This window comes from Piliocolobus tephrosceles, chromosome 2, assembly GCF_002776525.5.
Source record: "Piliocolobus tephrosceles isolate RC106 chromosome 2, ASM277652v3, whole genome shotgun sequence".
Lineage (NCBI taxonomy): Eukaryota > Metazoa > Chordata > Mammalia > Primates > Cercopithecidae > Piliocolobus > Piliocolobus tephrosceles.
This window is the reverse complement of record NC_045435.1, coordinates 122375483-122389021: the sequence shown is the minus strand read 5'-3', so window position 1 is coordinate 122389021 and position 13539 is coordinate 122375483. Positions and strand designations below refer to the sequence as shown.

Genomic DNA, 13539 nt, shown 5'->3' with positions numbered 1-13539 from the left:
CATGTATATAGACAGTAGAAGGATGGTTACCAGAAGCTACGAAGGGTTGTGTGGGGGTGAGGGGAAAGCAAGTGTTATGGTTTGGCTTTGTGATTCCACCAAATCTCATCAGGGACTGCAATCCCCACCTGCCAAGGGAGTGACCTGGAGGGAGGTGATTGCATCATGGGGGTGGTTTCCCCTATGGTGTTCTTGTAATAGTGAGTTAGTTCTCATGGGAGCTGATGCTTTTAAAGTATGGCAGTTCTCCTGTCACTATCTCTGTCTCCTAAAGTCATGTAAGATGCGCCTTGCTTCCCCTTCACATTCTGCCATGATTGTACGTTTCCTGAAGACTCTCCAGCTGTGCAGAACTGTGAGTCAATTCAACCTCTTTAAATTGCCCAGTTTTTAAATAAACATCTTTAAATTACCCTGTTTCAGGTAGTATCTTTATGGAAGAGTGATAATAGACTAATACAGCAGGGATGGTTAATGGGTACTATATATACATATATGTATATATAGTTAGAATGAATAATATATAGTATTTGATAGCACAACAGGATGATAGTCAATAATAGTTTAATTGTATACTTAAAAAAAAAAAAACTAAAAGTTTAATGGGATTGTTTGTAACACAAAGGATAAATGCTTGAGGGGATAAATACTTCTGTTTTCCATGACGTGATTATTGTGGGTTGCATGTTTGTATCAAAGTATATCACTTACCTGATATATATGCACACCTACTATGTACACATGACACTTAAAAAAAAATCTAAAACTTAAGAAGATAATTTCCAAGTGATTATAATGTGTAGTTAAAAGCCAGGGATCTACAACTGTGGTGTCTAATATGGTAGCCACTAATTATTATTTCATATGTAATTATTTTATATTACTTAATTAAAATTAAATAAATTTAAAATTCCAATCCTGAGTCATACTAGACATATTGTTCAATGGCCATGTATGGCTGGTGAGTACCACATTGGCACCCAGGATTATAGAAAATTTCTATGTATTTATTTATTTTTTCAGCCAGGTTCTGGTTTTGTTGCCCAGGCTAGAATGCAGTGGTAGGAGCACAGCTCACTGCAGCCTCAACCTCCTGGGCCAAACTGATCCTCCTGTCTCAGCCCGCCAAAGTGTTGGGATTACAAGCATAAGCTACTGTGCCTGGCCAGAAATTTTCAATAGTAGCAAAACTTGTATTGGAAAGTGCTAATAAAGAATTGATTTTCAGTGAATGGTCTGTATTCCATCATCATTGGCCTTACATAAACGTTTGTTAAAAATGCAGATAATTAGTATGATCATTAATATTTCAGAAGTTCAAGATCATTAAAAATGCTCTCATTTACTAAAAATAGATTTATTTATTTTGTATTTTTATTTTTATTTTGAAACAGAGTCTTGCTCTGTTGCCAGGCTGGAGTGCAATGGCACAATCTCGGCTCACTGCAACCTATGCTGCCCAGGTTCAAGCGATTCTTGTGCCTCAGCCTCCCGAGTAACTGGGACCACAGCTCTGCACCACCACTTCTGGCTAATTTTTCGTATTTTTAGCAGAGATGGGGTTTCACCATGTTGGCCAGGCTGGTCTTGAACTCCCGGTCTCAAGTGATCCGCCTCGGCCTCCCAAAGTGCTGGGATTGCAGGAGTGAGACACTGTGCCTGGCCTGATAATGAATTCAAATAATAAATTTAGGCAAACGTTTGGTGCTTTATGTGTTAATGACATCAAATTAAATGTTATTAACTCATTTACTAACATTACTCGAGTATTATTTATTGAGCACCTACAATTTGCCAGGCACTATAATGGGTACATAATGAGAAACAAAAGACAAATGGTCTAGGATTTATTTTGGGATAGTATAAAAATTAGAATAATAACAATAAAGATATTTAGATAAATTAGATAGAAAGAAACACAATTTTTCTAAATTCTATGAAGGAAGACGTTACAGAGAACAATTGGAAAGTAAAGGGATACAGGAGAAGATTGTTGGGACGGTTAAAATGATAGCATTAAATGTAAGATCCAAAGAATAGAAGAGTCAGAGGGGATAATTCAGAACATTGCTTACTCATAAGTAGGTTTCATTTGTGACCATCCATAGAGATTGTGAACATCGTAATGCAAAACGGATGTTCCATCACTAAGAATCTGCTCAGTTTCCATGCACATTGTTCTGAAATGTAATCCACTGGTTCTTTTTGTGAGTTCTGGAAAGAATCAGTGAAAAAATATTAATATGTTATACAGTTCCCTACAATGAAACGTGTAACTCATAATTATGTATTCTTTGGCAAAGACATTAATCAGTGTTTTGTAATAGCTATTTATATTTTAACCATGTGTATACTTTATATGACTTAATTATAAACTTAAATGGTCTGAAATTGTAACTGAATTACATGAATTAATAAAAACCTGGAAAATAAGTACACTCCTCAATGTCTACTCTTTCTAGTGTATTTAGATGGAAAACACTGATTAGAGTCTTATTAAAAATTCACTTGGTATCATAAAGCCCAGAATTTAAGGGCTAGGCAAATGTCATAACACTGCCTTTCGATTCACTTGTTCTCAGTTTAAGATTTTTTTCCAGAGTTTTGCCATCACTTTATATGCTAATAGTTTGTGACATTTTCTGCCTGCATAAGAGAATGATGATGAATATGAAACATCACATTAATCTTCATTTCCTTCTATGTCAAAGGTAAACAGAGAAGTGTTAGTATTCTTTCCTTTATCCTTAGTAAAGAAACACTTAAAAAAAAATCCTTTCAAAATAATTTCATTTGTTTATCTTAAAGAGTACTTAACATTTTTGAATTTGGGAAAATTATTAAGCAAACCAAAATAACAAATTCAAACAAATTTAGAATTGTGCTTGAGTAGATAACATATATTTGTAGATTTTTTTTTCTCAGAATAGTGTTAAACAATATTGGTAATGGGGTCAAGGTGTGGTCCAGTGTGTGGGTGGGTAGTGAAAATTGGGTGTGTAAATCCTACTCCCTACATTCTATATATATCTAACATATATATATATATATGTTTATATTATATACCTATTAATTAATAATAATAACATGATAATATCAAAGGCATACCAACAATATTGTACCTGGGAAATAAGGTGGATAATTTAGTTTCTCATTTCTGCATTGATTAATAGTTGTTCCATGTACAAAACTTGATGGCTCATTCATATCCTTAATAAAAGATGACAGAGAAAGGTAAACAAAAAATAAATTTACGACATATATTCTGAAAAGAGCTAGTTTAAAAAGTCAGCAGGTTGGCGTATTTGAACAATGTTACATATACTCACTATTCTAAACAAACTAAATTATAAAACATCTCAATTATATTAAAGTAGTTTATCTCGTTCGCTTTTTTCAATCGGTTTCCTTTTGAAAAATAAAATGTTCTATTTTCTCTGTATTATGCATTATACCTATAAAAAGAGTTTATTTTCATATTTTTAAGACCTAGCATTATAATAGTATGTGCCTTATCATCTCCTTCCCCTCCATTCCTGCCCTGAGCCTGATATCAATTGCTTTTACTGCTAAAACTACAAGATATATTAATAGTTTACAAATGCAGATAATTTCAAGAAGTATCACTATTGAGCGCATATCTCAGAATCTCAGTAGCCATATATAAAAGAATCATGATCTAAATAAATCAGTAAGCTACCATTTAAAATGGATTGCCTCCACCTGAAAACAGATAATTTTCTCTGGATCCAGATGTCATTCTCAGGAATATACTTAAGAGAATCCCTTATAGTATACCAATGGATACATCTAATAAACATAGATGTTGCATGAATTTTTTAACAAAATATATGCTTTATAAGATCTTATAGCCACAAAGTTTCCACATAGTGACAGTTGTATAAAGCTTTCTTCAATTTCCAAAATAAGTAAATTAACACTTTACACTGGAAAAATCAACAAATTAAAAAAATTTACCTCCAGAAATTGAAATATATTACATCAAATCTTCTGTATTAAGCACTTACTTGTAGCAAAGTAAGTTATTTTTATGCTATTTCAAAAATATATTATTAAAAATCTTACTACTAACATTTTAAGGTTACATCAAAAAAGAAACTTTAAAAGACAATGCTACCAAATTTAAGAAATTTTTATTTCTTATACAAAGGACTAATGGTTATTTAAGCCTGAGACTTATTCCTATATTAAATAAAAGTAAAATAAATGTTTACAAGTATTTATTAATATATAGAATAAGAAGGTATTTTGCTTTTTGAATTTAGCAAATTGAAAAAGTCCAGGAAATAGCATCCATACACATAAATTTAATTTTTAAAACTGTAGCAGTCCTTTGCATAAGAAAATTCTATAGGGGAAAAAAGTGGACTAGTTTTCAAATAAAATATTTTATTGACATTATTTGAGCCAAGTATGAATTTTGCATAATCACTGTACAATAAATAACTTAAAACGTAGATTGTTCAAAGTTTACTTACAATCCACAGACCATCAAACTTCATCTTTTCATTGTAAAAGTCCACAATTTCTCTGGCCCACCACTCTGCTGTGGAAGTCCTGAAGAAATCTGGAAAAGCTACATGAGCTCTGGAAGCCTGTAAAACCAACAGTTAGACTCACATGTGGAAAGTCTTAAGAGAGATTATATACATATAAATCTAAATGTGTCTGGCAGATTCACAAGTCATGTATGACTGATAATGAAGGCAACTGACATCAACCTTAATTACATAAATGTATGTGGTTTCTTCCTTATCACTTTAATAAAGAGGGACATCAGTGGAGAGAATAGAGCCTTCTTGGGATCCTATGTGAATTATAAAGGAACAGTTCAGAACCCACAAAAGCATATTTTTAGTGCTTCCTAGAGTAATGGGGAAGCTTTTTTCACTATTACTGTAGATCCCATACTTCAGGTTTACCTTTATGGAGCACAATGAAAGAGCAAAGGGCCATAGTAAAGCCTGTTTTTATACAGCTTTCTCACTTCCCAGAACCATCTCACCACCCTAATCAACTGCTTCTTTTTCATCTTTCACTTCTAATCCTTTTCATCCCAGCAGAGAAGAGGTGTTTTATTCCAGTCCCCACTAAGAATATTCCCTACTTTCCAGTTGAAACATGTAAGTTCCAGTGTCAGAGTAACCGTGCCTTAGCGAAAGATTGACCTGCAGCTAAGTTAATTGGGTATGTCTCAAAAACATGACATGACAACCTGGATGCTTTTTTGGCACATGTTAAGATTCTGTTGTAATTGCCTTAACAGTCTTCTCCATGAACAGGATATCGGAGGACATAAAGAAAATGCTGAGAGTGGGGAATATAGAGATTTACAAAATATGTATGATGGATTTTTTTTTTTTTTTTTTAAGATAGAGTTTTGCTCTTGTTGCCCAAGCTAAAGTGCAATGGCATGACCTCAACTCACTGCAACCTCTGTCTGCCATGCTCAAGCAATTCTCCTACCTCAGCCTCCAGAGTAGCTGGGATTACAGATGCCCCCCACCACACCCGTCTAATTTTTTGTATTTTTAGTAAAGACGGGATTTCACTATGTTGGTCAGGCTGGTCTCAAACTCCTGACCTCAGGTGATCCACATGCCTCGGCCTCCCAAAGTGCTGGGATTTACAGGCATGAGCCACTGTGCCTGGCCTCTGATTAATATTTTTAAGAGTAGAAAGGGACTTACTTTTACCATCTTACCCATTAATTACATTTTACTCATAAGGACAGAAGGCTTGGTGGGATTATATTGAATATTTTCTATGCAAGAATCTCCCTTATGATAATTAACAACAAATGGTAGCACCAGATCTTGTTTATTAATTTTCCCTTTTCTGCTGTTTACATAATTCTTTTTTTTGTTGTTGTTTAACTTATTCTATTAGGTGGTTGCTTCTATCCCTTAAATAAAAGCATTGATTATATCCAGAAAATCAATCAGGTACATGTAATCCAACACTCTTAATACCTTTTGTGGAAGAGAATCTGAAAAGATTCTGCATAAGCCATTCTACAAAAATTGACATTGTCCTCTTATACCTATATAAAAATTCATGCTTTTCTCTCTAGTGGTACACAATATTACTCAAGAATAGTGGGCAGAACTCAAGTTGAAATAACACTTTTTCCTCAATGACAAAGTTCAGTAGGTTCAATTATTTGACTCTGTTTTAGAAGTAGTTTGGGGTAAGTTTTAAGCTCCCAAATTTTTTACACTTACCTAAACTTGTATAATTTAATGATTATAAATTCATCTGGCTAAAAGAAGGACCACCAACTCTTAGTTTTGTTGACATTTTTTTCTATTTATTTTGTATTTTTCTTTTAATTTTTACTCCTCTAATCCTTATTCTCTTCCCTCTGCTAACTTTAAGTTTATTATTTTTCTACTTCATTGAGAGGTAATGTTAGGTTATTTATTAGAGAGTTTTATTATTTTTAATGTGGGTGTTTCTTGTTATACACTTCCCTCTTAGTACTGCTTTTGCTGCATCCCAGAAGTTTTACTATGTTGTATTTTTATTTTTGTTTGTCTGAAGAAATTTTCTAATTCTCTTTTGATCTTTTCTTTGTTCCACTGGATGTTCAAAAGTGGGTTGTTTAATTTCCACGTATTTGCGAATTTACTTATTTCCTCTCTTTTTCTGATTTCTAGTTTAATTTCACTGTGACTGGAAAAGATAAATGGTATGTTTTCTATCTTCTTACAATTTTTAAGGCTTATGACTTAACCTGTGATCGTTCTTAGAAAATGTTCTATGGGCACTTGAGAAGAATGTATATGTGGCCGCTTTTGAGTGGAAAGTTCTATGTATGTCTGTTAAGTCCATTTGGCCTACAGTGTTGTTAAAGACTGCTGTTTCATTGTTGATTTGCTCTCTGGTTGTTCTATTTATTATTGAAAGTGTGGTAATAAAGTCTTCAAACATTATTGCATTGCTATTTCTCATTTCAGTTCTGTTAATGTTTGCTTTAAATATTTAAGTGCTTTAATGTTGGGTGCATATATTTATAATCATTGTATCTTCCTAATGAATTGACCCTTTTGTCATTATATAATGACCTCTTTTGTCTTTTGTGACAGTCATTGACTTAAAATTTATTTTCTCTGATATAACTATAACCACTCCTGTTCCCTTTTGGTTATCATTTGCATTTAATATCTTATTTATTCCTTTTGCTTTCAAGAATGAATGTTTAGGATATTATACTGAGTAAAATAAACAGAAAGACAAATGTTGTATGACTCAACTTACATGAAGTATCTAAAACAGTTAAACTCATAAAACATAGGGTAGAATGGTAGTTGCCCAGGACTGTAAGTGGAGGGAAATAAGGAACAGGCACAAAATCTCAATTATGCAAGGTAAATAAATTCTAGAGATCTGCAGCACAACATTGCCCCTATAGTTTACAATGATTTATTATATGCATAAACATTTATTAAGATGGTAGGTCTCATGTTAAGTGTTATTACTGTAATAACATTTTTTTTCTTTTTCTTTTTTTTTTTTTTTTGGTTGCCCAGGCTGGAGTATAGTGGCGTGATCTAGGCTCACGGCAAGCTCCACCTCCTGGGTTAACACCATTTTCCTGCCTCAGTCTCCCTAGTAGCTGGGACTATAGGCTCCTGCCACCACACCTGGTTAATTTTTTTTTTTTATATTTTTAGTAGAGATGGGGTTTCACCATGTTAGCCAGGATGGTCTCAATCTCCTGATCTCGTGATCCACCCACCTTGGCCTCCCAAAGTGCTGGGATTGTAGGCATGAGTCACCGTGCCAGGGCATAATTTTTCAAATAAAAGAATGAATGTTTGGATTAAATAAAGCAAAATATAAAATTGCTTAATAGGCTGACTGATACTTTGTTATTTAGGAAAATTAGGTAAATTTGATCTAAATATGGTCTGATAACTTAAAATGGCCATCTATTTTTAAAGAAAAGCATTCAAATTGAGTTATTGATTAAAATAACGAAGTCTAAGTTTTGAATTTCTTTTCATTATATAGTTAGCCAATGTAAAACTTACATTAACAGCTTCATCTTCAGTTAGAGTTTTATCTATTGTTATATTGGGCAAATCTGGCCAAACCTACAAGAGACAAGACATGGAAAAGCAGATCAAAACATAGCATGATATGATTCCTATGTAAATGAAGTGTAATGGAGTATTACAGGCATATTATTAAATCAAAGTCTTCAGATCTGTAATCCCTTCAAATATCATTATTATTGGCATACTATTCCCATTTTCTGTGTTAGTCTACTCTTTAATATGGCAAATATAAAATAGAATTGTCAACCTTTATGGTAGTTAGTGATTTTGAAAATAATACATATAACCTAAATGTTCTGATCAAAAAAGAATATGAAAAATATATGCTAAATTTAATTTAATATAGTATATTAGAACTATACCTAGAATTACTCCAGGGTTAAAATCTAAAAGCAGTATTTTTTTTTTTTGTTTGAAAGGAAGAAAAGATCTGATTGAATAATGTCATGCTGAGTCAAACATCCCATTGATTTTCAGAATTAGTACTAAATCCTCCCCTCCCTTCATCCCACCACTATTCTCAGCCTGACCTCATTGCCTACCAACATTTTTTCTTCCTTCTCCTCCAACCAGAAACACACAAAACAGAGCTCAAATTCAGTTTGCCGAAAGCTCTGGAAATTTGAATCTATATTGTAGAAGTTAGAAAGTCCTATATAAAAATATAAATAATCCATCAAAAAGAAATCATTTACAAGAGATTAGCTACTGGCAGAGAATAATGCTCTAAAGGAAGGGGAGAAAGGGTAGAAATCTGACAAAATGTGTAGAAATATAGAATGAGGAGAAAGTAGGGAGTTAAAAAAAAAAACCTTCTGGACTAATATGCCTCTCAAGTAGCTGGGGCTACAGGCATGCACCACTATGCCTAGCTAATTTTTAATTTTTTTGTAGAGACAAGGTCTCCCTGTGTTGCACAGGCTGATCTCGAACTCCTGGGCTCAAGAGATCCTCCTACCTCAGCCACTCAAACTGCAAGCATTACATGCATGTGCCACTGTGCCCAGCCCTGTCTATATTCTTCACTTAGCTTTCTCTAATGTTAGCATGTTATATAACAATGTGAACTTATCAAAACCAGGAAATTAATGTTGATACAGTACAACCAACATTTATTGAACATGTTTGCATTTCACAGATTTAATCACTAATGTCTTAATATCGGTCCAAGATTCAAAAAGCCTCTCACATTTCATTTAACTGTGTCTCTCATCATAGATATTTTGAGGATTTTATCATTGTTGTTCATTCTAGTTATTGCTATGAGATTTTTTCTTGATTGCTTTATATAAAAGCCAAATAAAAATATTTTTATAATATACTAATATATCAGGTCTGAATATAATTGCTTATATAAAATACAGTGAATTATACTTCATGATCTAAGTTTTAACTATAAGTATAGCTGTCAAAACATGTTGTTGCTACTATTAACAATATGTTTTTAAGAGAAATGAACATTTAAATATCTTGCAGTACAGAAGAGTGAGTAGCCATCTTACTAATAGTAGTTTTATAATAAATTACAAGTGGTACCAAGAAATATAATAAAATACATCTTAAAAATTAAACAAATCATATTTGGACATGTGATGTATATGAATTCTTTCTTTGTGTCTAATAATTTGGATTGAACCAAAGACTACACATTATTAGTTATTAAATCATTACATTTCTGTATAGCTCTCATGAACGTTTTTAACTTTTACTAATTAAATGGAAACTTTCATTGAAATATAATTTTTATATTTATTCCATTTCAAGATATCGATTTAGTACCTTTGCCCAACAAATATCATTGGTGTTTGGCCATTTGACAAAGACATCATTCTGCTGTCCTCTTTCAAATGCAGGGTAAGTCCTTGTTTCATTTCCTGAAATTGCTGGATCCTAAAATTAAAATGAAATATAAACAAACTACACATGAAGAAAAGCATAACTACTTGGACAGTGGTTATGAAGCATAAGTTTTCATTACTATATTATCATAATAATGTGCTCTCACATGAAATGACAAATGATATAAACATCAGTGTTCTAGCTAGATTGCCCTCCAAATTTCTTAGAAGGAAATTCTAAGGACTCCCAGAAATGCATTAGCTATCATTTCAAGCAAGATTAGTAGAGGTTTTTGTTTTTATTTCTATGGTGAGCTATCTGGCTACCTAGCTTACTTCCTATAAGTTGGTGATAAAAAATTATCCTCACTGAATCACCAATCTGAAGGCAAATTTTTAAATATAAAAAACATCAGAAGCAATACCAGAGAATGCCCTAATAATTATATAGAAATAGAAACTCTACCATTACATTTTGATAACTCCCATAAATAGAGACCAATTTGTAGCTTAGATGATAACTAGAAAACAGCTTGCCTTTAACTCAGTTTTGGATTTAAACCTCTAGGGATATACCTAAATAAAAAGGTAGCTGATCATAACCCATGCAAATAAAATGAAGTGCTAAAGGAAAAGAGTTTTATATTTGGGAGTATTATCCAAAGTTACATACTTTCTATTTTTGAAACACCTTCCCCCTCCTCATTTTAGGAGAATTAATAGAAACAAGAAATAAGACCCAGATAAACTCCAAGTACTGACCAGGATCATAATGTATCTCATTCCTTCTCCTCTTATTTTGTCAACAAACTGAGGAAGGTCCTGGAATGCTTCACCAATTGTAAAGTCTAGCTGCCTTTCCATGTAGTCAATGTCTGTGTACTGAACATCCTGAAATACGCAAAAAATCGTCACAGTATGGCAAAAAATACAAAAAGTAAGTGTATCATATTTTATTATACTTATAAAAGTAACAGCAATATGAAAGTTTGAGTTCCTCTTCACTAGATCCTAAAAAGAACTAAGTGGTTTAGTGTTCAAGGAATAAAAGTAGCATGTAAAGATATGAGGTATTCTAAGAATAACTCTATAAATGTTCTGTTTTGTCGACAGTTCATTTAGTAATTTTGATTTAGAGGTAAAAACTGTTCTAAATTGATATGTATTATGTAATTTTTAAAGGAAACAGAAAGACCCTGGGCAATAGTATTTATGATGCTATGAAATTAGGTTAAATGACAAATAGGAATTTTGTACAGTATATACAGAAAGAAGTGTTGCTGTTTCTGGAAACTATACAGCAAATGTTGGATAATTTCAAATAATTCTAATATTGGAAAAGGAGTATTACCAATTACATCAATTACTATGATCTGGTTCTTGTAATATCCATCAAAGTCATTTTTAGGATAACAGTCCTGCTTATATAAACAAGAATTACTGTAAGATAGGTAATTGCAAGTATGTTTAAACCAACAAATATTTGAATTATATCATGGAATATTCAATTTAAGCCAAAATACAAAATTTGTTAATTATTTTCTATTATTTGACATTATCTAAATTTCTTCTTTGAGGTATCATAGAAAGTATGGTCAATAATGTATACCTCCTTTTAAATAATAAATTTCCATTTGCATGTTTCTATATGGTCAACATACATAATTAATTTCCCATACTAGTTATTCAGGAACCCTATATTGGACCCTACTATAAATACCAATGTCTTACAATGAGGTTTTTCTGATTGTTCGTACAATAAACTCTTATATATCAAGTCTTCTATATTTTAATGTTTAGGTGTTACCAGCAGCATCCCGAGGTTCCTTAATTTTGCTAAATAATGAGGAAATTTAGAGATTGATCATTTGTGGATACTTTGGAATATTTAGCTTCCTGAATATTGAGTGAATCTGTACTATATATTACAACTATTATATGTTCCAGGGCAAAAAAAAAATTAGTTCCACATCCAACTTGTTCTCCGGTTGATGATACAGATGTCTTATCTTGTTGATGATACACATTTCTGTGAACTCTAATATGAAGAGAACATAGTGACTGCCTGTGCAACCCAGAGTTTGTGAGAGGAAATCAAGTGCACAGTGACTTGTTTAGCACAACACAGCATGATAGAATTAGGGAGGGAAAAGGAAAAGGAATGGTATTTCTTCCTCTCTTTTATCTGTCTGACAAAGACACTGTATATAAATCTCATATCCAATACATAAGGTGCTAGTAAAAAAATGAAGCATGCCTAATTAGTTTAAGGCATAATGCTTAAATTAATTTTAAAGTATACATGTTTAATTATTTCATTCTACTTTTACATATTACATATTTAACATTGTTTTAAAATTAATATACATACATAGGGGATGTTCGCAGCCACCATAGCGTCATATAATTCCCGAATCTCTGAAGTATTTGCATATCCATAACGACATAATTGGAAACCCAAAGCCCAATAAGGTGGCATGACTGGATGGCCAATTACCTTTAAAAAAAAATTCATGTGTGAACTAAGAGGATTATTTGATGCTATAAACATTTTTAATTTTTTTTAAAGAAATATGCAATCATACTTCATGGTATTGCTTTGTTGAAACTTCTGGAGTTGGGCCCAAAAACATATAAAAATCCAAGATTCCTCCAACTGTGCGGTAAGTTAGAGCAGGAGTTGGCTGGAATGTAACATCTGGAAATCCAAAATAAGATTCCATTTTTATCTACGTATATTAGTTTATAAAAAAGTCACATAAAATAGGAGATATTCAACAAATGATTGTTTTACCCATTGCATTGCTGTTGAGTAAGAGAACACCGTGAGCATTGCCCTCCTCTTCCAGAGCCATGTAATAAGGATGAAATCCATAGGAATTAAGTTTGTACTGAAATATAAAAATTAAGCACAATATATTTTAAGTAACAATAACGTGTGAATTTAATCAATGTTATTTTACAATTTATTATATAATCAAGCCGTGGTATTTAAATTCCTCTTTTTCCAAACCTTAAACCATGCTTCAGTTAAAATAAATAGAAAATAATTGTTTAAATTGTTCCTGCTTTAGAGTAGTTTACAAATATTTTTATATAATAGAAATTAATTTCTCTTAATATACAAATATGTAACAACCACAAATGCTTCCACGTTATCCGATGTAGAGTACTATTGCCATTAGAGTAGTTTGATTTCTTTCCAAAGGTTATATGTTTAACTTATCTATAAACTGGTATTTTTTCCATAGTAAAATGTCCTAGAAATGATAAAAGTGATGAATACAATTAAACTGTCCAGAAAATATCTTGTTTATATATTTTATATTTATAGAACATTTACATTCTTATATTTATAAAATATTTAATTCATTGTTTCATATTGTAATCATAGTCAGACATTATTAGATTATATACTTTTGATTCTTAATATAATATATAAAATTAACATTGAAAGTGATTTTGTAGTAATTTATTTTCAGTAATATACAAAATTACTAGTGAAAGTAATTTTAGATATCAATAATCAAAAGTATATTAATCTAACAATATCTGCACAAATGTTGAAGGGATTTTAAGAAATCAATTTTGGTAAAACGTATTCTTTCAAGTTGGTG

The 13539-nt window shown here is 31.9% G+C and overlaps 1 protein-coding gene across 1 annotated transcript in view; it reads right to left on the bottom strand.

Moving 5' to 3' along the window:
* Positions 1 to 13539, bottom strand: part of SI (sucrase-isomaltase) — a 99019-nt gene that overhangs the window by 27327 nt on the left and 58153 nt on the right. The window contains exons 28-36 of the mRNA XM_026448217.1: positions 12717 to 12813; positions 12508 to 12620; positions 12294 to 12419; positions 10685 to 10813; positions 9864 to 9974; positions 8058 to 8120; positions 4500 to 4616; positions 3123 to 3210; positions 2076 to 2214 (exon numbers count right to left, since the gene is read on the bottom strand). Of these exons, the coding sequence (XP_026304002.1) occupies positions 2076 to 2214; positions 3123 to 3210; positions 4500 to 4616; positions 8058 to 8120; positions 9864 to 9974; positions 10685 to 10813; positions 12294 to 12419; positions 12508 to 12620; positions 12717 to 12813 (983 nt within the window). The remainder of the gene's footprint in view (positions 1 to 2075; positions 2215 to 3122; positions 3211 to 4499; positions 4617 to 8057; positions 8121 to 9863; positions 9975 to 10684; positions 10814 to 12293; positions 12420 to 12507; positions 12621 to 12716; positions 12814 to 13539) is intronic.